At 54.7% G+C, this 27,958-nt stretch overlaps 14 protein-coding genes across 14 annotated transcripts; 9 read left to right on the top strand and 5 right to left on the bottom strand.

Annotated features, from left to right (window-relative positions):
- Positions 1-539: 539 nt before the first annotated feature.
- On the top strand, positions 540-2,100 carry K452DRAFT_310151 (uncharacterized protein; the record flags this gene model as incomplete). The annotated part of the gene is made up of 2 exons (XM_033543308.1): positions 540-1,455; positions 1,520-2,100. The coding sequence occupies 2 exons, from the start codon at positions 540-542 to the stop codon at positions 2,098-2,100; spliced, it is 1,497 nt and encodes a 498-aa protein (XP_033396124.1).
- A 508-nt stretch (positions 2,101-2,608) lies between these two features.
- Positions 2,609-4,797, top strand: K452DRAFT_319899 (glycoside hydrolase family 43 protein; the record flags this gene model as incomplete). Its single annotated transcript, XM_033544274.1, has 3 exons — positions 2,609-3,046; positions 3,129-3,756; positions 3,837-4,797. 3 exons carry the CDS (start codon positions 2,609-2,611, stop codon positions 4,424-4,426), a joined length of 1,656 nt encoding a protein of 551 aa, XP_033396125.1. The 3' UTR covers positions 4,427-4,797.
- Positions 4,798-4,882: 85 nt separating this feature from the next.
- On the top strand, positions 4,883-7,666 carry K452DRAFT_360026 (uncharacterized protein). Its single transcript, XM_033546312.1, has 6 exons — positions 4,883-5,491; positions 5,546-5,719; positions 5,772-5,963; positions 6,011-6,377; positions 6,435-6,917; positions 6,957-7,666. Exons 1-6 carry the CDS (start codon positions 5,000-5,002, stop codon positions 7,400-7,402), a joined length of 2,154 nt encoding a protein of 717 aa, XP_033396126.1. The 5' UTR covers positions 4,883-4,999; the 3' UTR covers positions 7,403-7,666.
- Positions 7,667-9,290: 1,624 nt separating this feature from the next.
- Positions 9,291-9,980, top strand: K452DRAFT_230998 (uncharacterized protein; the record flags this gene model as incomplete). Its single annotated transcript, XM_033537133.1, has 1 exon — positions 9,291-9,980. A coding segment is annotated over one exon (690 nt), but the record flags the coding sequence as incomplete, so codon positions are not given.
- A 1,711-nt stretch (positions 9,981-11,691) lies between these two features.
- On the bottom strand, positions 11,692-12,692 carry K452DRAFT_230901 (uncharacterized protein; the record flags this gene model as incomplete). Its single annotated transcript, XM_033537123.1, has 2 exons — positions 11,692-11,956; positions 12,016-12,692. Coding segments are annotated over 2 exons (942 nt in total), but the record flags the coding sequence as incomplete, so codon positions are not given.
- Positions 12,693-13,317: 625 nt separating this feature from the next.
- K452DRAFT_360030 (uncharacterized protein) lies at positions 13,318-16,077 on the top strand (the record flags this gene model as incomplete). The annotated part of the gene is made up of 3 exons (XM_033546313.1): positions 13,318-15,303; positions 15,370-15,471; positions 15,544-16,077. 3 exons carry the CDS (start codon positions 13,321-13,323, stop codon positions 15,607-15,609), a joined length of 2,151 nt encoding a protein of 716 aa, XP_033396129.1. The 3' UTR covers positions 15,610-16,077.
- K452DRAFT_274196 (uncharacterized protein) lies at positions 15,993-16,989 on the bottom strand (the record flags this gene model as incomplete). The annotated part of the gene is made up of 1 exon (XM_033539181.1): positions 15,993-16,989. The coding sequence occupies exon 1, from the start codon at positions 16,689-16,691 to the stop codon at positions 15,993-15,995; it is 699 nt and encodes a 232-aa protein (XP_033396130.1). The 5' UTR covers positions 16,692-16,989.
- Positions 16,990-17,100: 111 nt separating this feature from the next.
- Positions 17,101-18,488, top strand: K452DRAFT_310158 (uncharacterized protein; the record flags this gene model as incomplete). Its single annotated transcript, XM_033543309.1, has 2 exons — positions 17,101-17,151; positions 17,211-18,488. The coding sequence occupies 2 exons, from the start codon at positions 17,101-17,103 to the stop codon at positions 18,486-18,488; spliced, it is 1,329 nt and encodes a 442-aa protein (XP_033396131.1).
- Positions 18,489-18,736: 248 nt separating this feature from the next.
- K452DRAFT_335572 (uncharacterized protein) lies at positions 18,737-19,474 on the top strand (the record flags this gene model as incomplete). The annotated part of the gene is made up of 1 exon (XM_033545227.1): positions 18,737-19,474. The coding sequence occupies exon 1, from the start codon at positions 18,836-18,838 to the stop codon at positions 19,472-19,474; it is 639 nt and encodes a 212-aa protein (XP_033396132.1). The 5' UTR covers positions 18,737-18,835.
- Positions 19,475-19,479: 5 nt separating this feature from the next.
- K452DRAFT_299763 (uncharacterized protein) lies at positions 19,480-20,130 on the bottom strand (the record flags this gene model as incomplete). The annotated part of the gene is made up of 1 exon (XM_033542259.1): positions 19,480-20,130. The coding sequence occupies one exon, from the start codon at positions 20,128-20,130 to the stop codon at positions 19,480-19,482; it is 651 nt and encodes a 216-aa protein (XP_033396133.1).
- A 561-nt stretch (positions 20,131-20,691) lies between these two features.
- On the bottom strand, positions 20,692-21,450 carry K452DRAFT_299764 (uncharacterized protein; the record flags this gene model as incomplete). The annotated part of the gene is made up of 4 exons (XM_033542260.1): positions 20,692-20,796; positions 20,862-21,047; positions 21,096-21,382; positions 21,432-21,450. 4 exons carry the CDS (start codon positions 21,448-21,450, stop codon positions 20,692-20,694), a joined length of 597 nt encoding a protein of 198 aa, XP_033396134.1.
- An 813-nt stretch (positions 21,451-22,263) lies between these two features.
- K452DRAFT_352140 (uncharacterized protein) lies at positions 22,264-23,217 on the top strand (the record flags this gene model as incomplete). The annotated part of the gene is made up of 2 exons (XM_033545759.1): positions 22,264-22,953; positions 22,978-23,217. The coding sequence occupies 2 exons, from the start codon at positions 22,264-22,266 to the stop codon at positions 23,215-23,217; spliced, it is 930 nt and encodes a 309-aa protein (XP_033396135.1).
- A 1,544-nt stretch (positions 23,218-24,761) lies between these two features.
- K452DRAFT_299766 (uncharacterized protein) lies at positions 24,762-25,567 on the bottom strand (the record flags this gene model as incomplete). Its single annotated transcript, XM_033542261.1, has 2 exons — positions 24,762-25,084; positions 25,141-25,567. 2 exons carry the CDS (start codon positions 25,565-25,567, stop codon positions 24,762-24,764), a joined length of 750 nt encoding a protein of 249 aa, XP_033396136.1.
- An 844-nt stretch (positions 25,568-26,411) lies between these two features.
- K452DRAFT_231004 (uncharacterized protein) lies at positions 26,412-27,889 on the top strand (the record flags this gene model as incomplete). The annotated part of the gene is made up of 5 exons (XM_033537134.1): positions 26,412-26,579; positions 26,645-26,749; positions 26,811-27,038; positions 27,101-27,243; positions 27,292-27,889. The coding sequence occupies 5 exons, from the start codon at positions 26,412-26,414 to the stop codon at positions 27,887-27,889; spliced, it is 1,242 nt and encodes a 413-aa protein (XP_033396137.1).
- Between the last annotated feature and the right edge of the window lie 69 nt (positions 27,890-27,958).

Genomic DNA, 27,958 nt, shown 5'->3' on the forward strand with positions numbered 1-27,958 from the left:
AATGGTCGTATTGTCTGGTGCGCGGGTGAGGTTCACAGGAGGTCGGAGGTGAGATCTAGGTTGGGCGCATGTGAGCGGGTGGCGCCTGCAGGTGGCTTACACACGTGCGGGCGTGTGGTCGTACACGTACGGGGTTGGCGGAGTGTTTGCATGGCATGAAGATAACGATGGATTGGCAACAGGTGCATGGGTTTGATTCGAGGGATTGGGATTGGGTTTTTTATTTCCCGATGATCTTAGAGGGATCTGCTTAAGGGAGATGGATCTTGGACTGGACATAAGCGTAGCTACCTACATTCTTGCATCGACTTTGAGATGCTTTCAAAAAGTTGCATGAATATTATGCTTGCTTGACAGTTACCCGTAAGTTTTCTTCTGTTGGTTACTCATGTACAAAGTACGGTACGAGTACGCATGCGGCATTGCAGCCCATCGCTTATCTAACCTCTAACCTCCACCCCGCAATGATCACTACGACGACGTCAACAACGACGGCAACAACAATCACAAACCAACAAACCAATCACCATACCCCCACAATGCGCACGTCTCGCGACGAAGAATACGAACTCAGCACTCAACTCCCTCCCCTTCATCCCGCCATCCCACCCACTACCACAGACACAGACGCAGATACAGCAATTCCTCCCGACCACCATCCCGCAGCAGCAGCAGCAACAGACCAACACGGAGCCGACATCCCGGCTCTCCCTCCCACAGACACAGGCCGGCAAGCCTGGCTCTTCCTGCTCGCATGCTTCCTGCTCGAGGCACTAGTATGGGGCTTTGCGTTCAGCTTCGGCGTCTTCGAGAAATACTACTCGACGCACGAGCCCTGGAGCCGGACCTCTGGCGGCAGTAATGGTCGCGGCGGTAAAAGCCGCGGCGTCGCAGCCATCGGCACCACCGCGACAGGAATAATGTACTTCTCCGCGCCAATCATCCATACGATCCTGCGCAAGTACCCACGGCTACGGCGCCCCAGCACGATAGCGGGCTTTGTGCTGCTGCTCGCCGCCCTCGTCGCCGCGTCCTTCGCGACCACGGTGTGGCAGCTCCTGCTGACGCAGGGCGTGCTGTACGGCTTCGGCGGCGCGCTGCACTATTTCCCCGCCATCGTGTACCTGGACGAGTGGTTTGTGGCGCGCAAGGGCCTCGCGTACGGCATCATGTGGGCGGGAGGCGGGGCGGCGGGCGTCGCGGTGCCGTTGGTGCTGGACTGGGCGCTGCGGACGTATGGCGCGCGGAGCGCGTTGCGCATCTGGGCCTGCGTCATGCTGGTGCTGAGTTCGCCCGCGGTGTTCTACCTTAGGGGACGCCTGCCCGTGAGACAGTCGGGTACTGGGCCTAGGAAAGTGGAGTGGGCGTTTTTGAGGACGTGGGCGTTTTGGTTCCTGCAGGCCGGGAACGTGGCGCAAGGGCTGGGGTACTTTATGCCGAGTCTGTACCTGCCATGTAAGTTGCAATCCTCTCCGCTAACTTTTTCTCTTTCCCTCCTCTACACGCTAACACGCCCAAGCCTTCGCAGCGTCGCAGCACCTCTCCCCCACAACGGGCACGCTGGCCCTCTCCCTCACCAACGCAGCGACGATCCTCGGCGCCGTCGCCACCGGCTTCCTCATCGACCGCTACCACGTCACGACCGCAACCAACGTGTGCGCCCTCGGCAGCGCCGTGTCGGTGTTTGCGCTCTGGGGCTTCGCCACCTCCGCTGCCCCGCTGTACGTCTTTGCGCTTGCTAATGGCGCTTTTAGTGGTGGCTTTGCGGCGACGTGGCCCGGGTGCGCGGGGCCGATTGGGAGGGCGTGTGCTGCGAGTGAAGGGACTGTGCGAAACGAAGGGAGTGGGCGGAGTGGAGGCAGTTGGGGGCTCAGCGGGAACGTGGACGTCGCGATGATTATCGCCGTGTTTGCGGCGGGCAAGGGCCTGGGCAGCGTGATTGGCGGCCCGTTGAGCGAGGCGTTGCTGCGCTGGGATGGCTGGGAGGGGAAGGCGCCTGGCGCGTATGGCAGTGGATATGGCGCGGTGATAGTGTTTTCGGGCGTTGCGGCGGCGGGGGCGAGTGTGGGGTATTTGGGGAAGAGGCTGGGGCTGTTGTAGGTGCGATTTTATTGACGAACAGAGGACGACACCCAACTGCCTAGAAAGTCATGTCTCTAGGCCGGGTTGCACACTGACCTTGGTTCCATTAGGCTCGGACGCGGGTACTGGGCCGGGCCGAGTGGCGCTTGGTCCGGCAGTTTTCCATCTTATGAATGGATTGGCTTTTTCTCTTTGGAAATAAGGAAAGAAGTTGTTAAATAAGAGCGGAGGCGTTAATTTTCAGCCGACACAACCTCACACCTCAAGCCAGGGGAAGAGAAAGAAAGAAGAGTCCACGGCATGCCGGCATGACGACTGCGGGGTGTGCTAGGTAGATCCCGGACGCACAAGCATCCTCCCATCTCCCCGCATTTAATCCACCAATAAGCCCACCACCACCCTACATAAATACCCCACACACTTTACCCGCGCAACAGCAGCACAAAACACAAACACACCTAACAACCACCCCTCCCCCATCCTCCCTCTCCACAAACGCCTCCTCCCAGCACCAGCACAACCAACAATGCCCCTCGACCCACCCGCCAACCCCATCCTCCCCGGCCCCCACCCCGACCCCTCCATAACCCGCGCCGGCTCCTCCTTCTTCCTCGCAACCTCCTCCTTCGCCCTCTTCCCCGGCATCCCCATCCACCACTCGACAGACCTAGCCACGTGGACCCTCATCGGGCACGCCCTCACCCGCCCCAGCCAGCTCATGCTCAAGACGCCGGAGCCGGGCGGCGGCGTGTGGGCCCCTACGCTCCGGTACCGCGAGGAGGTGCAGCCGGATGGCGAAACGAAGGGCGTCTGGTGGTTGACGGCGTGTGTGTGGGATCGGTACAGCCCGCAGAGCGGCGAGCGCGTCTGGCCGCGGGGGTTTGTCGTGAAGACGGAGGATATCTGGGATGAGAAGAAGTGGTCCGAGCCGGTGTATTTCGACCAGGTCGGCTTCGACCAGGACGTGCGTCTCCCTTCCTTTCCTTTCCTTTCTTTTCCTTTCCTCCGCACCCTCACCCCAAAGGTACTGACACCCCCTGGCACAGCTCTTCTGGGACAAGCACCACCAACCCCACCTCAGCACGACGTTCCGGCCCGCGCTCTCGCCCTTCCCCGCCGCACCCCCGGCAAAGGACTTCGCGGTGCACACGGCGCCCGTGGACCTGGGCAGCGGGCGCGCGCTCGCAAAACCGCGACTGCTGCGCGCGTCGGGGACGGGGATGCGCGTCGCGGAGGGGGCGCACCTGTTCGCTAGGGGGCGCTGGACGTACCTGCTTACGGCTGAAGGCGGGACCGAGGAGGGCCACTGCGTTGTCCTGCACCGCAGCGGCAACGGCGTGGACGGGCCGTGGGAAGCTGCCCCTGCGGCGGCGGGTGCTGGTGTGCCGGGCGTGGTGTTTGGCGCGGCGGGGGAGGGGGACGCGGTTACGTGCGTGGGGCATGCGGATGTGGTGGAGGATGCGCAGGGGGACTGGTGGGCGGTGTGTTTGGGTGTGCGGAGGAAGGTGTTCGGGAGAGAGACGTTTCTGGTGGAGGTTCAGTGGGGGGAGGACGGCTGGCCGGTGTTTAATCGGGGAAGGAAGATTGGTGTGAATGAGGATACGGCACCGAGGGCGAGGGCGTGGAAAGATGGGTTTGAGAGTGCGGAGTTGGGAAGGGGGTGGTACCGCAAGAGTAAGCATTCCTTCTCTCCACTCACTCCCTATTTACACCTACCTCCAAATCTTGAATACCTAACGTACTAACGCAAGCAGACACGCCCCTCAAGCCCGAGCACAGCCTCTCCGCGTGCCCGCACCACCTCCGCCTCCACGGCAACCCCTACACGCTCGCCTCGCCCGCCAGCCCCACCCTCTTCCTGCGCAAACAAACCACCGTCAACACGACCTGGCGCACGCGCCTCTCGTTCCGCCCCGCACTCCCAGCCGAAGAGGCCGGCACCACCGCCTACTGGGACTACTTCACGCACGCGCGCGTCGGCCTGCGCCTCGTCGACGGTATCCGCACAGTGCGCTTCTGGCCGCCGGAAGGAGCGGGCCACGCTGTTGATGCGCCGTTGAGCGGGGACGGCGACATGGGGCTGGCGATTGAGTGCGGCGAAGAGGCGTATCGGTTTGGGTTCTGGGAGGAGGAGGAGGGGGGGCCTGGGGGGATGTATAGCGGTGATGGGGAGGAGGATGTGCGTAAGGAGGTACGCTGGCTGGGTGCCGTGCCTTGCGCTGTCTTGACGAGGGATCCGCCGGTCGGGCTGCCGTTCTTGGGCGTTATGTTGGGGCTGTATGCGTTTGGGGAGGGGATGCCGTGTCTGGCGGATGCGGACTTTGCTTATGCGAGGGTGGATTAGGCGGAGGTGCTGGGTCGCAGAGTGGTGACGCTCCGGGTAGCGCGTCAGAGATACGACTGTTCCTCGCCGGCCGCATTGCTCATCGCCTCGCTCGACTGCATCAACACGACTGACAGGCCTGGCAGCCAGCTTTTGATCAGTCTTGTCTCATCGCGTCATCCGTACTCCCACCATCGGCTCGTATCCGGGAACGCCCCGCAACGCCCGGATATCGGCGTCCACAATCTCGCCCGCACAGCACCGCAACCCGAGCTTGACACGACAAAACCTGAAAGCAAAAATCCCGTCCGACGTAATCGGTGACTTGTGGCGCTCCCTGCCTTGATGGTTGTGCAATCGGCCAGGCCAGACGCCAAAACCAAGCTTTTACCAAGCCTCACCAAGCCTCACCAAGCCTCGACTAGTGGCAAATCCGGGCCGCGCGGAACCCACCCTCCTGGCTTCCATCTGCGCCATCTCCATGGAATGACGTCGGAGCAGCTGCTCGCGCTGACAGGCAGGCCGTCCCTCCCTTCATCCAGCCGTACCCGCGCCGGAACCGCCGCGTCATAACCCTCCAACCATTCATTCATTATGGCCGTCGTAACCGTTGCGCTTTCGTTGGCGTGCATCGTCGCTGCCTCTCTCGCATTCGCAATCGACCACTTCTACCGCCGCCAGCCCTGGATCCCCCGCACCCGCATCATGGCAACCAGCATCTCGGACAAGGTCTTCGCGCTCTGCCACGAGAAGGACACCGTCAGCAGCTTGCTGGCTGAAGACCCGAGCCTCAAGCCCGCAGACGCGGCGCGCCAGCTGTACGGCCGCCATGGCTTTAGCATCTATGAGGGCAAGCTGCCAGCCGAGCGCCGGCGCGCTACGGACGAGGAGCTGGAGCGCGCACGCCGCTGCGGGAGATTTGGTGACACGAAGCCCAGCGAGCTGTTTCTGCGCGTCTGGCATGATGCGCTTTGCACGCTGGAGAACGATCCGCTGGCTGGGGTTGTCAGCCCGCCGCTAATGGGGAGCACGGGCGTGATTCCGCTGACGGTCATCTCGTCGCTGCCGGATATCTGCAGGCACATGGTGCGTTTGCTTTGTTGTGCTGTTTGTACTGTTTGTAGTTAATGCTGTGGGTAGGCGAACCTTATTGCGCGCGCGGATAAAGAGGTCTTCCTCGCCACGAATTATTGGAAAGAGTCAGATGCTTCGAGACTGATCACGGATGCGATGAAAGAGCTGTCGAAGCGGGCGGGGGCTAGGGGTAAGCGGGCCGTTGTCAAGGTCATCTACGACCGCGGGAGCGTGAAGCAGGTGTGCCAATTGGCTGGTGGCTCAACTGTAGCTGCGAGGCTAATTCATGCAGGTCGCCGATAACCATCTGCAAGTCAACGAGAAAGACCGTACCCTGCCGGGCGTTGCGCTGCCGTCTCAAGAGGAAATTCCTAACATTGATATGGAGGTTGTTAACTACCACAGGCCGGTCCTGGGGACTTTCCACGCAAAGTTTATGATTGTGGACCGGAGGATTGGTATTCTTTGCAGTAACAACATTCAAGTCTGTACACTCATCCTACCGCATTGCTTAAAGCTGACATGCGCCAGGACAACGACAATTTAGAGATGATGACGCACTGCGAGGGACCCATCGTCGATTCTCTCTACGACATGGCCCTCCTCACATGGCACGAAGCACTAAACCCTCCTCTGCCCCTGCTTGGAGCATTGACCACGAAAAGGGACAGCGTTCTTACTACAGACACATCATCACTCGTTGAAATAGTAGACAGCACCGGAGGGCTCCTCACCGCCAAAATTCAGCACGTCAATGACAGCGGCGAAAGACTACCAGAGGACGCCCCCGGCGACCCGCACTACGACGCGGACATCGCGGGCGAGATCCTGCGCCTGCAATCCGCACTAACGCCCGCCCATGGCGAGCGCGTCGTCGACCTCGTCGCGCAGCACCTGAGTACTTAGCGCCACCAACACCCAAACCTCACGCACTTACTCACATACGCGCCCACAGACGCGTCCACGCATCAGACCCTCACGGCCACGGCCCCAGACTGCGCCCCCGAAGACGCCATGACGCCATACATAGCGCACGCGCCCCACGCGGCCTTCCCCATCGCGCTCGTGAACCGCCGCCCCTTTGGCGCCCTTTCCCACGCCAGCATCAACACACCCCAAAACGAGGCCTGGCTGTCCGCGATCCGGCACGCGCAACGCAGCATCTTCATCCAGTCGCCAGACATCAACGCGGAACCGCTGCTGCCGGCGCTGGTGGCGGCGGTAAGAAGAGGCGTCGATGTCACGCTGTTCGCGACGCTGGGGTACAATGACCTCGGCGAGCTGTTGCCTGCGCAGGGCGGGACGAATGAAATGGTGGCGCATGGGCTGTATGCCGCGTTGGATGGTGAGGAGCGCGACAGGTTGAAGGTGTGCTGGTATGTCGGCAAGGACCAGCTCCGCCCGCTGCATAACGCGTTCAAGCGCCGCAGCTGCCATAGTGAGTATTTACTCTTCATCATTTTCTTCCCCCCCTTAGTCCCGACGTCCCCCTCCCCTCTCTCCACTTCACTCTCCTTCCCTGCTAATGCAATGTATGCAGTCAAGCTCCTGATCGCCGACGGCCACATCGCCATCCAGGGCTCCGGCAACCAGGACACGCAGTCGTGGTTCCATTCGCAGGAAACGAATATCCTGATCGACTCGGAGGCTGTCTGCCATGAGTGGCTGGACGCTCTTCGTAGGAACCAGAACACGCATTTGTTTGGCGAGGTTTGTAGGGGTGGTGGCGGCGGCGCTGGCGTCGGCGCTGGCTTCAGTGGGGGTAAAGGTGGTGGTGGTGGGCAGGAAAGAGTGGCGGGTGTCTGGTATGATGACGAGGGAAAGGAGGCGGAGGGCGCGCTAGGCGTGAACCCGGGCAGGTTTAGCTGGGTCAAGGGCGTCGTGGGCGCTGTGCAGAGGGTGAGGGGGACGGGTGGGTTCTGAGGTTGGGAGGGGGTAGTGGTAGCGTGTTCAGTGTGATTGATTGATTGATTGGTTGATTGGTTTTTGGACTGTGCGATGCTGCGTTGTGTGGGCGGTGGTCAGGGTCGTGGTCGTGGTCGTGGGCGTTTGCTGGTGCGTCACGCGTGTTTAGCGGTTGTGTGTTGTATGCGATGGAGAGGTTGTGGTGTTGTGTTTAGTCCGCGTTTTGAGTTTGTTGTTTCTGAGATATTAGGTCTGCGTGCACTTTCTAGTGGTGTGGTTTGGACGCTTAGGCTTTTTATTATTATTATTATTATTATTATTATTATTATTTTTTTTTTTTTTTTTTTTTTTTTTTTTTTTTTTTTTTTTTTTTTTTTTTTAAGTCTTTGTTATATGTTAAGCCGATATGGTGTGTAGTCTAGCCTATGTGAGTTGGATATCTTGTTTAAGGTGTTAGGCCTAGCGACCTGAGATTTGCTTGATTCGGGCGTTCTATTCTGTGTATATGCTTATTAATTATTTTATATAAGATTTCTCTATTTATTTCTCTCTCCTTTCTTTCTTTCTTTTATTTTTAATTTTTTTTTTTCTTTTAGTCTTGATTAGCTTTAATTTATTTCTTATTATAGGGTCTAGGTTTATACTCTTTATAGGGTTATTTATTATATATTATAGCCTATAGCGTTACGAAGTATATATCGGTAAGGCTAGCTTACTTCTTTTATAGATATCTAGTCGATTTTAAAAAGGTAGAAGCTTGTAATACTACTCGATAACCTATTATATATAATATATAGGTATATTACTAATATAGACTGTACGATAGTTAGAAATTGACTTTGCCTGGGCTTATCATGTGCGGAACTTACCGTACGAATCAGTCAATGTAGGCCGATAACTTTGAGTTGCTGTCTACTCTTCAGTGAACCATAAAGCGGCGCGACGTTGGCAATCCTCCGGAGCTGGTGCATCGCCCTGTCAGCCCAACGTTCGGGCAAGGCTGAATAGGATACATGGCAAAACCTTGACGAACGATTTTGAGCCTGATGGATGCAGCCGCGTAAGCGATTGCTTTTTACTCCTTTTTTATTTGCTTGCTATAGTGGCGTCTTACTAGTCGCTTACTGTGGCGTATTAAATGGTGCTACTCGAGGGCACCGGAGTGAGAGATTCCGAGAAGAAACGTGACTATCTGTTGGGTAGCAATGCATGACGTTTTACCCGAGGTGTCGTTACACAAGGACGGCTGTGCTGAGGCTGCAGCATAAATGTGAGCGCTTCCCCGCTTACTTGGTCTCAGCTGAACCTGTCGTCTTCATACCAAGCTCGAACCCTCTGTTCTACTCTTAAAAACCCGCAAGACCTACCGATATAAACCTCCAGAATGGATACCCCAACCTTGGAACTCTCCAATGTCATGGCCCAAAACCAGACCCAAAACCAGGCCCCGGACGAAATGCTCTTTGGTTCTGAATCCAATTTTCCGAACCAGAACGGACCACAGGACCAGCTGGATGACGACATATGCAAACGATGCAGGAAAATAAAACTGGACAAGGTGTTTGAGTTCTACCAAGCACAACTTGAGCAGTCACCTGAACGCTACAAAATTTCAAACCCCGCTGCAAAACTCGGGTATTTGTCGAAGGAAATGGTCGACGGGAAATGCCCTATGTGTGCGCTCTTTGTTTCCGCCGTCATTCCAGTCCGGGTGGGAGTTACTCTGGCTACTCACAAAGAGAACTGGTTGTTGTGGGCTTTTCGTAGCCATTATGTCCTCCATAATAGTCTCGGTTCCTATTTAAAACCATCGATTGTTTTTGTGGTAGTGCATGAAGTGGACATTTCAAAAATGAAAAGTGGTAAAGAGTTGTTGCGATATTATATGGAAGAGAGGGGTTATATTATGAGTGCGAGGGCGGCATCAATTCTGAGCAGCAAACGATTTACGATTGAAAGAATACTCCCAGATCGTATTGACTACAACATCCTTAATAATTGGATTGAGTACTGCGAGGACAACCATACCGGCTGTCAGAGCATGGTTGGAAATGCAGTAATACCCAACCTTAAGCTTATAGATTGTACGTCTATGCAGATCATCGGCGCAGAACCACACCACAAATACGCAACGCTGAGCTATGTCTGGGGATCATCGGTACAGGATGATAGTAAAGCCACACTCTTTAGTGGACTGTCACAGCTCCCCCAAGTGATCCAAGATTCCATTAACATAGCCAAAAGGCTCAATATTCAATATCTCTGGGTGGATCGATACTGTATTCCCCAAGACGACAGAGCCGAGAAGCACAAACAAATTATCAACATGCATTTGATATACGCAAATGCAGTGGTTACATTCATCGCCAGCGCCGGTGAAAACCCATCATACGGCCTCCCAGGGGCTCCTGGTTCGAGGAAAAGACGAGCTCAATCGGCGGTCCGCGTAGGAAACCAACAATTCACTTCAACTGGGGGTGCCCCCACTTTCCTCCTACGCCGTTCCAAATGGTGGAAGCGGGCTTGGACATACCAGGAAGCTTTGCTCTCTCGGCGATGCCTTGTGTTTACGGATGATAAAGTTCTGTTCCAATGCCGCAACATGTACTGTTCAGAAACAACCTCTCAAACCTTAGATGCTATGCACAGTCCAGACCATGAAAGGATGCTGCGAGAATACTGGCCTAATAATCTTTTCACAGGGGCAAGCGGTGGCTCCACCGATATTCACTCTCATGTGTTCGAAATCCTGGAAAATTATACTTCAAAAGAACTCTCATACCCGAGTGACGGACTAAATGCGGTAACCGGGATTCTTCGCATGGCAAGCATAGGCTCGAAGTTCTCGAGCTATTGGGGGGTTCCCCTACTTCATAATACGCAACTACCTGTGGGCCACAAGAGTCTCTTCCTGCGAGGTCTGCTATGGTCAACAACCAAACAACTAAAAAGACGACCGGGTTGCTTCCCAAGTTGGTCCTGGGTTGGGTTTATTGGCGGAGTGAATTTCAGACATAATTTATGGCCTGTATTCTCTGACTGCAATATTTCAGTTGAGAAAACTGATGGCTCAATCCTTACATGGGAGGACCATGTCAAATCCAGGAACCTCCATTCACTTTCACCAGACATGTCAATTTACATCCACCTGGACATATGGACGATCTGTCGACATTTAGTCAAGTGCAAACATCTACTGGGAGGCTATCTCTTGCACATAGCATAGATCTCCAAGGATGAACATATTTGTGCCAAGTTAAGGCTGGATTATGAGGGAGAAGCTAACTCATCAAGACAAAACACTTACGACATTCCGCTTCCATTTGACTTGGATGCGAGGATTGCTGCGAAAGAAGAATTTACATGCATACCGATAGGACAACTACAAGGCTTTTCCGATTATCCGAACTTCCTTCCCGATAGTATAGCCCTTGTACTCCACGATGTTGGTGGTATAAAAGAACGTTTTGGTTTCGTTCTTACTCATAGTTTGTGTTTATTAGATGAAGGTACCGGGAAAGCTACAGACTTAGACGATAGAGAAGTAGATCAATACCGGAAAATGGAGTCTTGGCCGAAACCTGAAAGACGTCGGATCAGACTAGGTTGATGAGGACAAGACGGACAGTGGATGTGTTTATTTGGTAATAACGGGATGGTTGAATTCAAAATACTGTCTGATTTCATTATGGAGAAGTACAGGGCAATAAGGTTAAAGGAGTTTTCCTAGTCCTAGCAGCAGAGGTACTAGTTCTATAGAAAGGGTATCTAAGCAGGCGTTATTCATCGAAATATTGTAAGTAGCTGCTCCATCAAATATATATCTATTTGAAGAGAAAAATCACCGCGTCTACGGCTAGCTGAGATAAAGAATGCCGAATGCTTTTCGCCTTTAGGAGAAAAAAGAGTATACTTTGCTTTCTCTGTTGTTTGTATTGTTTTCCTCGAAAGACATATCAGTTAGACTAAGAGGGTACTTCACACTTAGCAACCAAAATAGAACCACAATGCTATTATATTTCATCACTGATGCGTTGCAAAGCCTGAAGCGTCGGTATATAAAAGTAGGTTAAATACTTTTTCAGATGATAATTAAAGGATATATGGAGATATGAGCAGGACTCCACGCGCGATGTGAGAACAGATAGAAAGCCAAACGATCTTCGGGCCCAAAACATTCCTGTAAGCCTGTACCCTATTCCACTCTTACTGAAATTTAGAGCTAAGCCGCCACAGCCACCTTCGCTATTTCAGCAATACCGGCTGCCTCAGCTACTTTGGCTTTAGCAAAGTGCTCAAATACGGCTTCACCACCTCTTCCCTGAAAATAAAATAATATTAAGGTACATCAGCGTCTGCTTCTGATACTTATCAGACTTCTCGAGCATCTGCTTCTCATACTTGAAGATGCCGGCAGAAACGCCATTGATATCAAAATGGCTTTGGGTCTTACTTGGTTCAAGTAAGGCGATTAATTCGTCGGCAACCTCGACCGCATCTTGCATGCCCACGTTAACACCAAAGCCGGCGAAAGGAGTCATGACGTGAGCAGCATCTCCGATCAAGGCCACCCTGAGTGCGTAAGCTTTTACGTTCATTGATAAGAGATTCAGTCATAACATGAAGCTTACCCAGGTTTTGTTTTCCAAGTCAATCCAACCGGCAACATCCACATCTGCCTCGTAATGACGGCATCGCGATCGGCTTTCAGGATGATATCCTTTGAGATCTGTGAAAACTCATAAAAGTGTCCACTAACGTGCTTTTCGGGTAGCTCTTTAGGAGACAGCTGTTGAATATCGACCTTCGACTTCCACTCAATGGATGCTCGCATGAATGCGTACGTCCGAACTTCATTGTTGCTATTCTTTTGCGAAAGGATGCCCCTGTTGCTTCCAAGCGTTAAGCACATGCCGTGACCAATCCACCCGGCAATCGCAGGCTCGCGAACGTCAATGTTAGTGGTCCTGGTGTCGAGACCGGAGATGCCAGAATAGACGGGTACCGCATCAGTGACTAGCTTGCGTACTTTGGACCAGGCACCATCAGCACCGATGACAATGTCAAATTGCGGCTCGATGCCCGCGTCGAAGTGTAAGTCGTACTTCGCGTTGTCCGTCTTAATAACCTTCTTGAGCCGGTAGCCCCAGCGGACAGTGTTCTGCTGGAGAGAGTCCAGCAAAATGCTCCCAAGGCTTATCCTGTCGAGTTCAGGGCAACCATGCATCTCTTTGGGGCGAGCTTGGTCAGCCCTGTTGCCTTCGTCCATGATGAGTTCCTCGTCGGGCATGTAGATATTTAGCACTTCTCACCCGAACGAGAGTTTTTGAGGGACTGGTCCTAGAGACGAATTTGTTTCAATGCCAGCAAGCCACTATCCTTGTGAAGTGTGCTCGCCTTCGTAGACAATGCAAAAAACATCGTTACGCTGGAGCTGTGCAGCCAGTGTCAGGCCGACAGGACCAGCTTTTTCAATGTTGAAATGAACTAAGCCGATTTAGTGTTGTAACTCATCCCGAACAAACTATCAATTACTTGCGGGCCATTGAGCGCCGTACAAAGAATCATCTGGGACGTCGGGCATGCTCAAGCTCCCCACGGGGCTCTACAAGCAAACGCTCGCCCTCGCGGCCCGGGACGGCATGAAACTGCACCGCGTGCGCCACAGGTCGCAGCTACGTCGTGGCGGTGCGGCAGGCCATGTTCGCGCTGCTGGCTGAGTCTGCGGCGCTCCCGGGCGGTGAGGCGTGCGTGCTGCGGCTGGAGTACGATAGCGACGTGTTTCCGGCGGCGGAGGAGGGCGGTGGAGAGTGTTTGGCGTGGGTAGAAATGGATTGTTATGTAGATGCGGCTCGGGACGTGCCGACCCCCCGGATTCGCGCGGCTGGCCGGTGCGTTTCCCTCTCGTGCCCTCCTCTGCCCATTCCTTCTCCGCCATGGAGACTTCGCGCAAACGTCCACGGCCAACGCTGTCCTGTCGTGAATGTCGCGCGAAGAAACTAAAGTGCGACCGGAGCCACCCCTGCCAACAGTGCGTCCGCAGTCAGCGCGCCGACCGTTGCGTCTTCGAAACCACCAACCTCGACAGCACCACGCGCTCCGGATCCGAAGGCCTCCACCACCCCTCCACTCGCACTATTACAGCCACCGCCTCGGCCGCGCCGCTTGACGCCAATGGCCCTACGAAACCATCGGGCGTCATCGAGGACTTGCAGGCGCGCGTCGCTGCCCTCGAGGGTGTCCTTTTCCCCAAGGATGGCGCCCAACAAGGTCAACACCACCACCAGCACCGTCAGCAACCTATCGGCACCCTGTCAGTCAAAGGCTCACGCTGCCGCTACTATGGCCAGGACTACCGCTGCGCCATCTTCAATCAGGTGCGCGACATGGCCGTGACGACGCTTCAACCGTCGGCCGACCCGGAGCTGTGGTCGCTGGCCCGCGAAGTCCAGGCCCTGGGCAAGAAGCCGTCATCCAAGATAGGCAGCGAGCACCCCTCGACGCCATTTGAAGCATCGCCTCTGGCTCAGTCGGACATGCTCAAGAGGCTGCCTGCCAAGACGCTCTGCGACAAGCTGATCGAGGCCTACTTTGCCGTCTGGGAGCAACACCTCGTCATCCTGCACCGCCCGACCTTTTTGCCGCTGTACGAAGCCGCCATGTCCAAGCCTGATCAGCCGCCAAACGAGCACATCATGTCGCAAATCTGCTTGGCCATGGCCATCGTGGCGCCCACGCTGCCCGCGTCCGACGACTTCCCCCAGCTGCCCGTGCACCAGTGGCTACAGACCAATCCCAGCGAGACAATCGAGGTATGGCTGCATGCCCTGCCGCGCAAGTCGCGCTCGGATATCTCGACCTTGCAGATCCGGGCCTTGCTTGCGTTGGCTCAGCAGACGCGCGGCGCGCCCATAGAAGAGCAGTGGACGTCGACGGGCGCGCTGGCGCGCTCCGCCATGACGATGGGCCTGCATCGCGATCCGGACTCCTTCTCGGGCATCTCGCCTCCGCAAGCCGACCTTAGGAAACGGCTGTGGTCTAGCATCGTAGAGATGGACCTGCAGGTGTCACTTCTCTACGGCATGCCGGCTGCAGTGCGTGCCGAAGACTTTGATTGCATTCTAGGCTCAGATCGGGATGCTCGACGCCAGAGCGCGCTTCTAGCGGGCCATACTGATGCTGTGAGAATTGTGCTTCAAGACACGCTTGGACGGTCACTGCGCTCGCGCCTCTCCATCGCCAACCTCATCTGCCAACCGCTGACTCCTTCATCCGCAGCGACCGTCCATCAGCTCTGGAGAGAAGTGAGCGCCTCAGCGCGCAACTGGCCGAGACCGGAACCTCCTGACCCGGGCCAGTCGGAATGGGACATGGGTCGTTTGTTCAGTGTCGTTACTTTGACCATCACGTACAACCGGCTGAAGATCAGCGTCAACCGCGCGCTCTATTCCGGCAAAGCAAACGCTGAATGCGTCCATGCCGCCGTAACTATCCTATCATCGTTACAGTACTACGCCTCAAAAAGAGGGTTGGACAATTCGGCTCTGGAGCACTTTCAAGATTCCTGGCACATCATCTTCATGGACGACATTTTGCGCTCCGTCGCCGTCATCAGCACCTTTCTGCGCTCGAACAATGCGGACACAGCGGAGAGCGAACCGCACGCTACATCTCCACCGACAGAAAAAGACGCCCTCTTTGCGCTCCTCGATAACGTGCTCCAAACTCTGACGGAAAAGATATCGCAACAAGGCGGTAGCCTGAAAAACCTCGTCGCCATCAGCATCGCGATCCACCGCGCAAAGACAAAGTGCGACGGGGCGAACGAGCGGGACACGGTGCGCCGCGGCCTGATGAAGACGTTTGCGGAGCTGCGAGGATTATTGCTGGATGCGCAGAGCCGAAGGGTAGCGGACAAGGTAAGTTAGCCACTAATGCTTGATATATAATTGGTGAATAGGAGGCTAATGATGAGGTGAATGCAGCACGATGGGCCGTATACGCTCGATGTGGCGGAGACACAACCGCAGCAAGACGTACTGCTTGACGACCCGGCGACCTTGGAATCGATGTTTGATTTTGGCGATGTGAGTGCCCTTCCCCTAGCTCCTTGATTATTCCGATGTACGTGTGTATGCGATTGGGTTGACGCTGCGCAGGACGTGCTGCAGTATGTCGGGCAGTGGCCGGATACGGCGTGGTTGCTGAACGAGCCGTGGGCGTAGGCAGTGTGTCTGTCTGGCTGGCTGGTTGGCTGACGAAAGGGGAAGGTTTTGTATGTTTCCAGTGTCGTCTTGTCGCATCGCATCTCTCTTGCATTTGTGTTTTGTACGGCTGACTTTCTAGATGGGACGAGATGGTGTTTGCTTTGGTAATATGACTGCTACTGTTGCTAATGCTTCTGATGGAAGATAAAGGAGGCCCATTCGCCTTGTTGTATCACTACCTACCTACTCCGCAGTGCTGCATTGCCCGTCCGTCTATCTGTGCCCCGCAGCACTATCGCTATGCACAAACAACCTCAAACAAACAGCCTCAAACAAAAAAACCAGCCAAAAGAAACCGAAAACACACCAAACCAAACACCACCACACCCCCCTACAATACCCTAGTTGGTAATAACAGGCGTCCGCCCCACCCACTCCCCGGTCTCACTCTCAGCCACCTCAACCAGAAACCTCGCCACGCTCGCCCTTGTCACTTTCCCGAAGCACGGCGCCCCCTCCCCTTGGTCTCCCCATACTTTGACCGCCGCCGCGGGGCCTTCGGCTAGCATTGCTGGCCGCACGAGCACGTACGGCACATCCTTTCGGGCTTTCGTCTCCGCGTCCACGAGGTCGTGATCCGCGAACTGGTGCACCATGTTCGTGCGGCGCAGGACGAGGCGGAACGGCCAGCTGAGGTTGGGCGCGGAGTCCGCGACGCCAAACGCCGAGAGCGTCACTACTCTCGGGAGCGCGGCGCCGTCTGCCCCCGCCCGCTCGCGCACCGCAGCAGCGACATTGGCGGCCGCGTCGGCCATCATTCTTGGCGGGGCAATGGGCGCCGCGAACGGCGAGTCGCTGGCCCGCGGCGCGTTGAGCGTGATGATGACTGCGTCTGGGAGGGCGGCGCCCGTGGGCGTGCTGAGGCTGGCGGCGATGTCGGTGCGGTTGAGCGGCGTGCCTTGCTTGATGGTGAGGCCTTTGCGGGCGGGGAGCGAGGACGGGTCTCGCACTAGGGCTGTGGCGGTGTGTCCGTTTTCTAGTGCGGCGGCGATGACGAGACGTCCGGTCCGTCCGTTGCCCCCGAAAATGAGGATGTGCATTGTTCGTGGGTGGTGTGGTGTGGTGGTGGTTGTGGTGGTGGTTCTTGAGGAGGAGGAAGGAGAAGTTGAAGTAGTTGGCGATGGGGACTTTGGTTGATTGATTGACTGATTGACTGATAGACCGACGGATATCTAGGATGCGTATCGCTTTATGTAGTGAGTCTTTGGAGTCTGGTCGTTCGGATCCGAGGCGCTTCGGATCCGGATAAGTAGGTAGGTAGTCGGATCCGGTCCGGAGCCGGAGCCGGAGCCGGGCTGGAGATGGCACTGCACGAGAAACCAAATATAAAGGCCAAGGTTTGTTATAACTATAGCACCATCCTCGATCTCATCATCCCTCAATTCAGCATTGTACTCTCTTTCCCTATTACACACTCGATTTCTTACTGAACGCACCACCTCCACCACCATGCCCACTCCCCTCACCTCCAACGTCGTCATCATCGGCGCCGGCCTAGCCGTAAGTCTACTTACACTTTCTTCAGACACTCAACAACATAGGTACTAACTCACCATCAGGGCCTCACCCTCGCCCTCGCCCTCCACCAAAAAGGCATCCCCAGCACCATCTACGAGCTCCGCCCCGCCTCAGCCACCACCCCCGGCGCACTCATGCTCTCCCCCAACGCCCTCCGCATCCTGGACAACCTAGGCCTCTACGAAAACCTCAAGCCCCAAGGCTTCAACTTCGAGACCGTGACCTTCAAGGACGAAACCGAACGCACCACAGACACGTACTTCCTCGGCAGCGCCCGCGTCTACGGCTACGACTGCCTGCGCATCTACCGCGCCGTCCTCCTCGCCGACCTGCGCGCCGCCGCCCAAGCAGCCGGCATCCAAATCCACTACGAGACGAAGTTCTCGCGCATCGTGGCCGACGACCCCGCCGCAGGCGCAACGCTCGAATTCGCCTCCGGCGCCCGCGTCACTGCCAGCCTGCTCCTCGCCGCCGACGGCATCCACTCCCGCGTCCGCGCGCACGTCGCGCCCAGCGTCCAGCCCCGCTACGCCGGCCTCGTAGCAATCACGTACGCGCTGCCGCGGGCTGCTGTCTCTTTCGCCCCGACGCCCGACAATGAGGACCAATACCCCTGCCCCGTGGCCATCGCCGCCGCGCCCGGCACCTTCGTCCTCGCGCCCCAGAACCGCAACGGCTCCGAGCTGCTCGCGGGCACGCAGCGCCGGTACCCGGAGCAGGACCGCGCGGGGTGGGACGCGCTCAGCGCGAACCCGGCAAAGCTTAAAGCCTTGCTGCGCGGGAAGGACGAGGGGGCTAACTGGCCGCCGACGGTGCGCTCCGCCCTAGAAACTATCCCTGAGCACTCGCTGTCCATCTGGCCGTACTACGCTATCCCACCGCTGGAGCGCTGGACTAGCAATACCGCCCGCGTGGTTCTACTTGGGGACGCCGCGCATGCGATTCCTCCAACTGCAGGGCAGGGCGCGAGCCAGGCGCTTGAGGACGCGTGGTCGTTTGCGCATCTGCTTGCAACGCACCACGCCTCAGCCTCAACCTCAACAACCACCTCCTCCTTCAACTCTTCCGACTCCCCCCTCGCGCACTGGCGCACCACCACCCACCACTGGCAGCGCTACCGCCAGCAGCGCGTCGCGCGCGTCACGGCGCTGACGCTATTGCTCAATAATACGCGGCTGCCGGCGGCGGAGCGGGCGAGGCTGGCTCCCGGCCAGGCGTGGCAGAGCAGTGGGGAGGGCGAGCCGGCGTGGCTGTATTGTGCGGATGTTGTTGGAGAGATGGAGATGGAGGGGGTGCTGGGGGAGAGGGGGGTGGTGTGAGGTGAGGTGTTGGGGGGGGGTGTTTGTGTAGACTGCTTGACTCCACGCGCACATACGTACATACATACAGAGCGTGCGGCAAATTGATTGACGACCTACGTAGTCAGTCTAGGGTGTATGATCTATCCGGCCCAAACAACAAACAACTGGTTTCTTTGCTGTACGTTTGTGTATACCTAAGGCCTTTGGTATAAAAGCCCTGCCCTGCCCTGCCATTAGCACTCACTCACGCAAGGCAACAACCACATCGACATCCACGTCCAAGCAAGTCTAATTATTACCATTAAACCCCACCATACTACCTATTACCTATTACCTATTACCCACTACCCACTTCAAGCACCGCAATGCCCCCACCAAACATCTACCTCACGGGCGCGCACTGCAGCGGCAAAACGACGCTTTTACAAGCCCTGCAAACGCACTTCCTAACTCAAATTCATACCAAACAACCCACCATCATCAACGAGGTCGTCCGCCCCGTCATGCGCGCCCATGCTTTCACTGCCGCAGACGTCAAAGACGAATCGAAAGGCCCGATCCTCCAGCGCGCTACCCTGGCCGCGCAGTTTGTGGCTGAGCAGCGCTGTAACTACAACGACAAGGACAAAGGCGAGGGCGAGACGACGTGGTTCATCTCCGACCGCTCGGGCCTCGATCCCATCGTCTACGCGCAGACGTACGTGGGGAGCGCAGCTGCGGCCGCGCTGCAAGAGTCGTTCGAGTGGGGCGTGCTGAGGGAGAATATGCGCGGCGCGTTGGTCGTGCTGTATGAGGCTGGAAATGCGGACTGGGTTAGTGCTGATGAGGTGCGCGTAAAGTATGAGACTGTCGAGGAGTGGGAAGCGCTGCATAGGTGTTTTGTTAAGATGCTGGGGGAGCAGGGGATTGCGTTTGTGGTGCTGCCGAAAGAGACGGTGGACTTGGGGGAGAGGGTGCGGTTTGTGGTCGAGGCGATGGAGGCCCGGATGAAGTCGAGTACGTAGGTAGTTCAGGGCCGGAGGCCCCGCTCAAAGTACGCCGTCAGCTTCCCCGTCGGCGTGCCAGGAAGAAACGCCCAGGCGTAGCGCTCCATGAAGCCGACGATCTCGGCGTCCATCTCCTTCATTGCCGCGTCCTTGAGCAGCTGCACTTGGGCGTCGCTCTCGCCCTCAAACGTCTGCGTCCGCTCCAGCTCCACCTCGCCCACCACGTGCCCAAAGTCCATCGTATCAGACACGATCTTGTAGTCTCCATCAGCGAGCCACGTCTCGCGGAGAGTGGTCAGCACGGCCATCTCCTCCAGGCCAAAGTTGTTTCGGTGGTCATGGTCGAGAGCGGTGACGTTTTTGATGCGGCGGCCTATCTCCTCCGGATCAGTCACCTCTTCGAAGCGAGAGTTGTTGTAGGTTCCGCCGCGGCTGATCTTGGCCTGCCACTGTCCGTCGCGGAGGCGGAGCCAGACGCCGCGCGCCGAGAGCTGGTTTCCCCGGTCGTAGTACGTGTCGCGGATTGTCTTCTTGCCGAGGTATTCGAGGCTTGCGAACGGTGGGCTCGCCGCCGTGGCACTTAGCGCGGGCACGGCGAGGCCGCGGAACTTGCGTTCGACTTCGAGCGTGCAGCGTTGTGCGACGCTGCTCAGCAGCCGCGTTGTCGCTTTCATTTTGGTCTGTTCTGGAGGCGGGGTGCCGCTTGCTGCCGTTTGAAAGGTGCTGGAGCAAGCGGTGGAGTGGTTGGGTTCACTTGTTGTTGCCCGGCTTGGAGTGTGGTCGGATGGGTGTTGTCGTTGTTGAATGTGAGACAAGCCCTGGCTGCTGCAAAGATAAAGGTGATTGGGCTGACTAAACCTACTGGGGACTACGGACTTTTACCACATCCTTAACAGCCATGGAAGCAAGTGAAGTGGAGGTGAAACGACTAATTCTGCTTCGATCCCGCCTGTTACCCGGCCCAACACCGTCCCGACGTCCTTCCGAGACGTTGTGTAACCAAGACTGGAACTGGGTTGCACGAGAACATCCAATCCGCTTTATTTGCATGTGAATCACTACCTAATAATTGAGTAGGAAGTTTTAGCTAACATGGGGTGAAAGAATTCGATTTTATGCATCACTATATCGTCTGTAGCATACCATGTTGGAGACTGAACTGAATTAGAGTTGATCGACAACAAAAACTCCAAAACGCAACCAGCGTCTACAGATTAACACACTCCCAATACAGTCTAATTTACTCTGCGTGAAAAGAAGGACTTGTTACCTAGACGCTCGTCCATTAGAGTAATCAACAGCCCAGTCCAGGAGGTGGGTGTCTCATAGCTCGTGTCCACCTTTAGTATTCGTTAGCTTGTTTGAATAACTTTACAGCGTAAATCGGGTAAGCCTTCATACATACCTCTCGCAGTATTCTTCGACGGCGATACTCGGCGACGATCTCGCCATTAAGCATTGCGAACTCCTGATATCTCTTCTCGAAAACCTCTTCTCTGTCGTTCCTCCCGCTAATGTTCCTTGCTAGAAGCCGCTGTTTCGCTTTGCCTTTGGGGCAGTTGAAGAAAAGCACCAAGTCCGGCTTTCCTATCTTTTCGTAGTCAGCACTGTGATATGTTGTTTGTGTAACCAGGCATACCATTTCTTCCACACGAGCAACCTGGTCAAGACGCCTTGGGAAGCCGTCTATGATGACATCGTTATGTCCAGTTCTTTTCAGTCGTTCGACTTCGTACTTCAGAATTGTACCCAAAGCTTCGACCGGCAGCAGTTCTTGGTTCTTCACGCATTCAAGGATCTTCTTGTCTAAGACTTCGCCAAGCTCCTTGACAAACTGACGCAGTGTATCTCCGACTGAGACGTGGTGGAATTTGTACTCCTTGGCCAGCTTAGAACACAAAGTTCCTTTGCCTGATCCTGGCGCACCTATCTGTCGTTAGTAGAGATTCTGAGGAACGTCAGTGTCTATGCTTACCGATGACGAAAAGGAGCATCTTGGTATTTTACGGAACCTCTGGAAGGTATAGCTGAGAATGTTCAAGCTTGTAATCTGTTTAATCTGGGGAACAGAAGTGATTAAGTGATAGTCCACCTAATGCTGAAATACTTTATACATATATGGGAGCAACAATTAGCAAACAAAGAAAAGGGCTTAATGCCTAACGAATGCTTAGATCCAATCTCTAACAAACAATATTAATTTGTAAGTACGATCTATAACAATCACTGTTGGTTTGACTCCATGCAGCAGTTTGTCTACACGATTGTTCTACGCAAATGGAGCCTGTGTTTGTTCGAACTATGTAGTGACTCTTAGAAGAGAATCGAATTTTCCCCTTGTTAGTAACACTGATGATGAAGTCTGAAGATGACGCAAGACTTGCGTTCTGGTATCTAGAGAACAAACCGTCTCCGTTCTTGTTACACAAGTACTACATAGCAACGAATATTGTTGAGTACCCCGCTTCTATCACCCGTGTATGAGCCTTTGAAAATAATTCTCTTTCGATTATAAAGCAGGTCCTACGCAGCGCGGATTATCGTTGGGTACCCCGCTTTCGATGGTTCAATTATCTGCGAACAATCTTTTAGATTCTTCATTGATCTGTCTTGGGAAAGAGAGTAGCAACTTGACACTTTTCATATTTGTTTAGCACATCTCTGCCATCTCACTTTCCGAGTATACACCTCCGGGTTGCGTGAAACACACCTACTTGTTAGCTACCTATCAGCGCAACGGATACAGTTCTAACCGTTTAAAGTCTGTCTAAATTTTCCTTCTGGTACCAACACCTACAACCGTCATTATGGTCTACTTCACTATTATCGTTGCTATCACTGCCTGCGCTCTCCTTTTGAAAGTCTATACTCGTCACAGCAAATGCCCTGTCTCCGTCAACTACCACTTCTCACGACGATGCAACAAGAGCTGCGGCTTTTGCTTCCATACCGCGACAACTTCGCACACAGAGTCACTTGAAAATGCCAAACGCGGTCTGTGCCTCTTAAAAGACGCGGGAATGCGCAAGATCAATTTCGCAGGCGGAGAGCCATTTCTTTACCCGGACTTCCTCGGCCATTTGGTCAATTTCTGCAAAGAAGACCTGGCACTGGAGTCAGTCTCCATCGTGACCAACGGCTCGCTGGTTAAGGAGAGTTTTCTTCGAAAGTCTGGCCACAACATCGACATTTTGGCTGTGTCTTGCGATTCCTTTGACGAAGATACAAACATGAAGATTGGTCGGGGCTCCGGTAACAACGTACAAAAGCTCTACCGCATCCGCGACTGGTGCAAGAAGTACGGCATCAAGTTCAAAATCAACACTGTCGTGTGCAAGCTCAACACCCAGGAGGACATGAACCATCACATTGCCGCCCTTCAGCCTTTCCGTTGGAAATGCTTCCAGGTACTCATGGTCAAGGGCGAAAACGAATCGGATAAGCGTCTTCGGGATGTACGGAAGTTCCTCATCACTGATGATGAATACGCGTGCTTCGTCGAACGGCATAAATGCCACTAGTTCCTTGTTGCAGAGTCTAATCAGCTCATGGCCAAGTCGTACCTCATTCTGGATGAGTACATGCGCTTCTTGGACCGTGATGGCCGCGCTCCGTCTGCCTCGATTCTGCAAGTCGGCGTCCAAAAGGCACTTGAAAGCTTATATTGGGATGAAAAAGGTTTCAACGATCGAGGAGGGGTTTACGAATGGAGCCGTGAGTCGGAAATTGGTCCTCGCGATACCAAAGGCCTCGATTGGTGACGGACAGCGAGATCTCATTAGTGTCATGGTTAAGTCTGCATTTGTTAGCTTTTAATGAAGTCCTTCCTTTCTCTCTTTCTACTCTGTTCTTCTTTAGTTTACCATTGCTCTTCTATAACAAAGGAAGAACTAGTACTTAAGAGCCATTTCTACAGCTGGAATTTAAATAATGTAGAATGCTTTCTCGCCCTGGCACGTGATAGATTAATCAATGGCTAAGAGCAGTAGAATAACTCAGTTTCGGCCTACAAACCACACATCAAACTAGTGATTGTACAGAAAGTATCTTGAATAGGTAGGCACAATCTGGTTTCTATAGCTCTAGTGCTTCGAATGCTTCGTATATACCTTATATGAGAATCACGTGCAAGGAGACTCAATATCACCATTTCTCTCTAGCAGCCAGCGCACATTATTTCCGTCTCTCCGACGACAACTTCTGGCTTTTCAAAACCATCAGTAGTTAACCCCTCTAAAGTTGAATCTTCCAGAAAACACTCCACCTCGCACGCCCCGCCAAACAGGTCGTCGCGAGTCGCTCAACCGCGGGCAGCCACCAACACGGCACGGCGCGGGCCGATCCATCCATCCACCGTCCACGAGCCCGCCCCTCCGCCGTCGCAAACTTTCTACAAACCTCGCACATCCCCGTCGACCGACCATCGCTCAGCAACAACTTCCTCCCAACACAAGCTCCGCGGCAAATCCCGCCATCGCCATCGAGGCGCGGCACCAACACGACCGCTGCGGCCTGCCGCCCCCGCCCGGTGATTACGCCGTCAATGACAATCGCTCGTAAGCTGCAGGGCTGCCTGCGATGCCGGATCGGCTGCGCAGCTGCATGCGGGTGGGGGTGGTCTGACGCGCGACCGCGGCAGGCTGAGTCGCGTGGGCGCGTTGGTCCTGGTCTCTACGGATTAGCGTCAGCGATAATCGCCGCCCCCAACTCCCACGTGCGAAGCTTTTGCCAATCGCGGCGCCACGCGGATAGCTAGCCTGTGGCCCCAGTGCTCTGGGGCCGGGCGGGGCGTGATGGGCAGGATGGGGCGGGCGGGACGGAGCGTGTATGAGCACGCGAGGAACGAGGGTCGGATTTGATCGGATCAGAGCTGTGCTATAGGGAGAATATAGGTGGGTGAGGCGATGAAAGACGGTACCCTGAGCTGCGGTGACGGGACCCTGGATTGTGGTGACGGACTTTTCTCATGATTTTTTGCTTACCAGGGCCGCTTTTTGAGACGCTAGCTTGCCATGCCCTATCGTTTGGGACGAGCTGGAATTGAGATGAGTAGTGCAAGGGAGGGCTTTTGATGGTTTGATGTCATTTTGCAGTTATCGCTGACGATGTCTTCACGCATTCGGACTCTCCCAAGAAAAACATGACAAGGACATGCTAGGATGCAACAAGTTCAGCTATGCCAATAGACTGCGGGGCAACATAATCGAATTCTGACTCGATCGACTAATCTGAGCTCTATTTGGGGGTATGTAGACTGTTCCTTTGGGCCGGAGATCAAGCACATCGGCTACATGGCTTTGAATCCTCACGCGCCATTTTCCCAAGGGTACGACTTCTTGCCCTCAGGGTATTTACCTCCAGGAGGGCGGTACATCTGAACGCCTGGCATGGCAGGGTACTTCTCCTGCAACTGCTTCCATTCCTCACTCGGATTCGGAATGCTAAGGTCGAAGTTGAGCGTTCCCACCGTCTCGTAGCCAAACTTCTTGTAGAGTCCCTCACCGTCGGCGGTAGACTCGACAAATCCGGGAAGTCCCAACTCATCAGTCATCCGGACACCCCATTCCATGAGCAAGGATCCCACGCCGCGCCTGCGGTAGTCCGGGTGCACAAACATGATCTCGATCACTAGCGCAGAACATAAGCGATATTCGCGAGTCAATGGCATCATCGGATGTGCTTACAAGTGTTGGGCCTGCTCATGATCCTAGGCCTCAATTCCAGCATGCGGTTGAGGTAAAGACTGGCGTACTTGCGGCCATCGCCTTCGGGCCACCAGTAAGCGTTCATCGGCTCTTGAGGCTTCTCAAACGGGTTATGATCGTGGACTACCCATTGCGATGCGCCAACAACTTTGCCAGTGCTCTTTTCCGTTACTTTCACCCAGTGGCTGCCCGGATCGGCCTTGTGCCAGCTGAGCTGACGGTCAGAAAGCTCACGTATGGCAGCTGCATGCGGATCAGGCTCCGATTGGAAGAGATGCTCCATCCACCACGTATCGAACATGGGGTTCTGGGGCGTCGAGTAAGACGCCTTTTCGCATTCGATGATGGCGTCAAACTCGGCGTCGGACTTGACCTCGGAAACCTCGAAATCGTCGTAAGAAGGCATGATGCAATGAAGAAAGAGTTGACAAGTGTGCAATTGTAGACTAGATTTGGAGTTGCAGGCACAGATGAAGTCCACTATCGCCTTTATCAATGGCGAAGGGGCCAAAAAGCGCGCATCTGGTGGCACGACAGTGTGGAGCGCCCCCAAATCGCTGACCCCACCAGCCATGTGCAGTATGGAGACAGATTATTGATAGCTGAAGATCCCTGGCTTCGCGAGGCCTTAGCGAAAGCTCAAATTGGCACGCACTTTGAGCGTCCGGCGCTCAGTGTTGAATTCACGCCGGGGCGGGTTTATCACTCTCTTAGGCTCTTGTGCTTCTCTCCCCAGACAGTTGTGGGCCCCAACGGCAACAGTTTGATGGTGTACCGAGGCTACGGCTCGCGCTTCCGTTTCGTCAGGTACCGGGGGCGGAATATAGCCTCCGGATTATCACCGAAGGCTCCCACCGGCCCCCCAAATGCGAAGGTCTAGAATGGATAACGACTGCCGAGATAGGATCATGGTGAGCGCGACGATCGGAAACATCAAATGACTATTTTCGACATCGACGTTGTTGCACTGGCAGTTACGCTTTCCTGGTTATTCGAAATCCATGTCCCAGAGTGTGTAGTAGATTGTTGCGCCCGCATTTTGTCCCCCGTCCATAAGGAAAGCCTTGTTCCTCGCCCCCAAGATCCATCCCAAAAGAACATGTTGCGGCGTCGACAAAAAAAGTATTACAGGGAAGTGAAGGGCCTGGTGAGCCGAGACGGTCGCACATGTACATGTTCATAGCATCCCGCTGCTTCTCGACCTAAGCACGCCTGTTTCCAACTACTCGATCCCAATGGCTACCGTTAACATGGAACCTCGAGAAGTCGCGACTCCGGACAACCATGGACCAATTGTCAACGTCGTCAATTGGATGCTCTTGGTCACCATGGTTTTGGCCGTGGGAACCCGCTTCGGCATGAAGTTGCTCACCACATTCAAAGTTCGGAGCGATGACTTTGCCATTGTGGCTGCACTGGTGTGTTAATACTGCTGGCGCCACCCCTGGAGATCCACTTGAACTGACTTGCCTTCTCGTATTAGATACTTAGTATCGGCGAAACGGCTGCAGTGTCCATACAAGCTGACCATGGCCTTGGAAAATCTATTTCTAAAATCTCGGATTCAGATCTACGAACCTACCAAATTGTACGTACATCTTTTTGTGAGCCACTCCACTGGGACTCTGTGTTCTGATTTTGCATCACAGGCTCAATACTGCGATCAAATTTTGTTCGTTGCAAACGTCGGCTTTGCAAGAGCAGCTGTCATCTTGTTGTTGCGGAGCATCACTCCAGATCAGCGGCAGAGAAAATTGTCTCTAGGACTTGGTGTTCTCAACATTATCTGGCAGATTACCTCTATGCTTGCGTTTGCATTTAGCTGCCACCTTCCTCGTCCGTGGCAATACATTGGCGATAATAAATGCATTAACCGTGTAAGTACTACGCCCTTCAGCAATGCGACAGTAAGGAGTAACCGACTGACGATTCTCTAAAGCTTGCGCTTGCAAACTACATTTGTGTATGCGGCATAGTGTTAGATGTGGCGCTGGTTTCCATCCCAGTCATGGTGATTAGGAATGTGCAGATGCCGAAGAAAAGAAAGATAAAAATTGTCTGCTGCTTTAGCTCAAGAATCTTGTGGGTCTCCACCAAACAACAACGAGAGATCTGAACTAACATTGTTAGTGTTGTGCCCGCAATTGTCATGCAACTCGTATACATCAACAAAGATCAGCCAACACAGGATCCCTCGCTTCACGACTGGCCGGTGTCGATTTGTTCGCAAGTAGTCCAGAGTCTCGGGATCGTATTCGCATGCATTCCATACCTCAAGCCGTTCTTCTCGAGTCTGGAGTCTGGCCTCGTTCGAACTGATCACCACCCCTTGACTGCCTTTAATACCCTGTACGCGCAAGATCCAGACAAGACATTGCAGTCCTCGCAAGCCTCGGTCCGGGCCAAGTCGACAGGAAAGTCAACCAGGAACAGCACCACGAAGAACAGCAGCCGCAACAGCGGGAGAAGCAGCTTCGCACTCTCGCCTTTTCACAAGAAGAAGGCCTTGGATAGCTCCGCGATTATTTTTCAGGCCCATACCGAGAGTCGTGCTGAAGCCGGTGAGCGAAGAAGCTCGTGGGACAACGCAAGCACATCAAGCCGTGCAAGAATCATAAGACAGACGCAAACTTGGAAGGTGGAGAGTATGGTTTCTAATGAGACGGATCGGACGGCACACAATGAGACTGTGTCCAACCCGACTTCTCCGAAGTCACTCCATTGCTAATCAACTTCGAACTTCGAACCTGTTTTTTATTATATTCTTCCACCCCGTTGCTTCCGTACATTTGGAGTG

The sequence above is a fragment of the Aplosporella prunicola genome (assembly GCF_010093885.1).
Source record: "Aplosporella prunicola CBS 121167 unplaced genomic scaffold K452scaffold_17, whole genome shotgun sequence".
Taxonomy (NCBI): Eukaryota; Fungi; Ascomycota; class Dothideomycetes; order Botryosphaeriales; family Aplosporellaceae; genus Aplosporella; species Aplosporella prunicola.

Coding starts and splice junctions, on each gene's coding strand:
- K452DRAFT_360026 (XM_033546312.1), top strand. CDS start 5,000: ATGGCCGTCGTAACCGTTGCGCTTTCGTTGGCGTGCATCGTCGCTGCC. Junction 5,720..5,771: donor ACCGCGGGAGCGTGAAGCAG/GTGTGCCAATTG, acceptor TAATTCATGCAG/GTCGCCGATAACCATCTGCA. Junction 5,964..6,010: donor TTTGCAGTAACAACATTCAA/GTCTGTACACTC, acceptor GACATGCGCCAG/GACAACGACAATTTAGAGAT.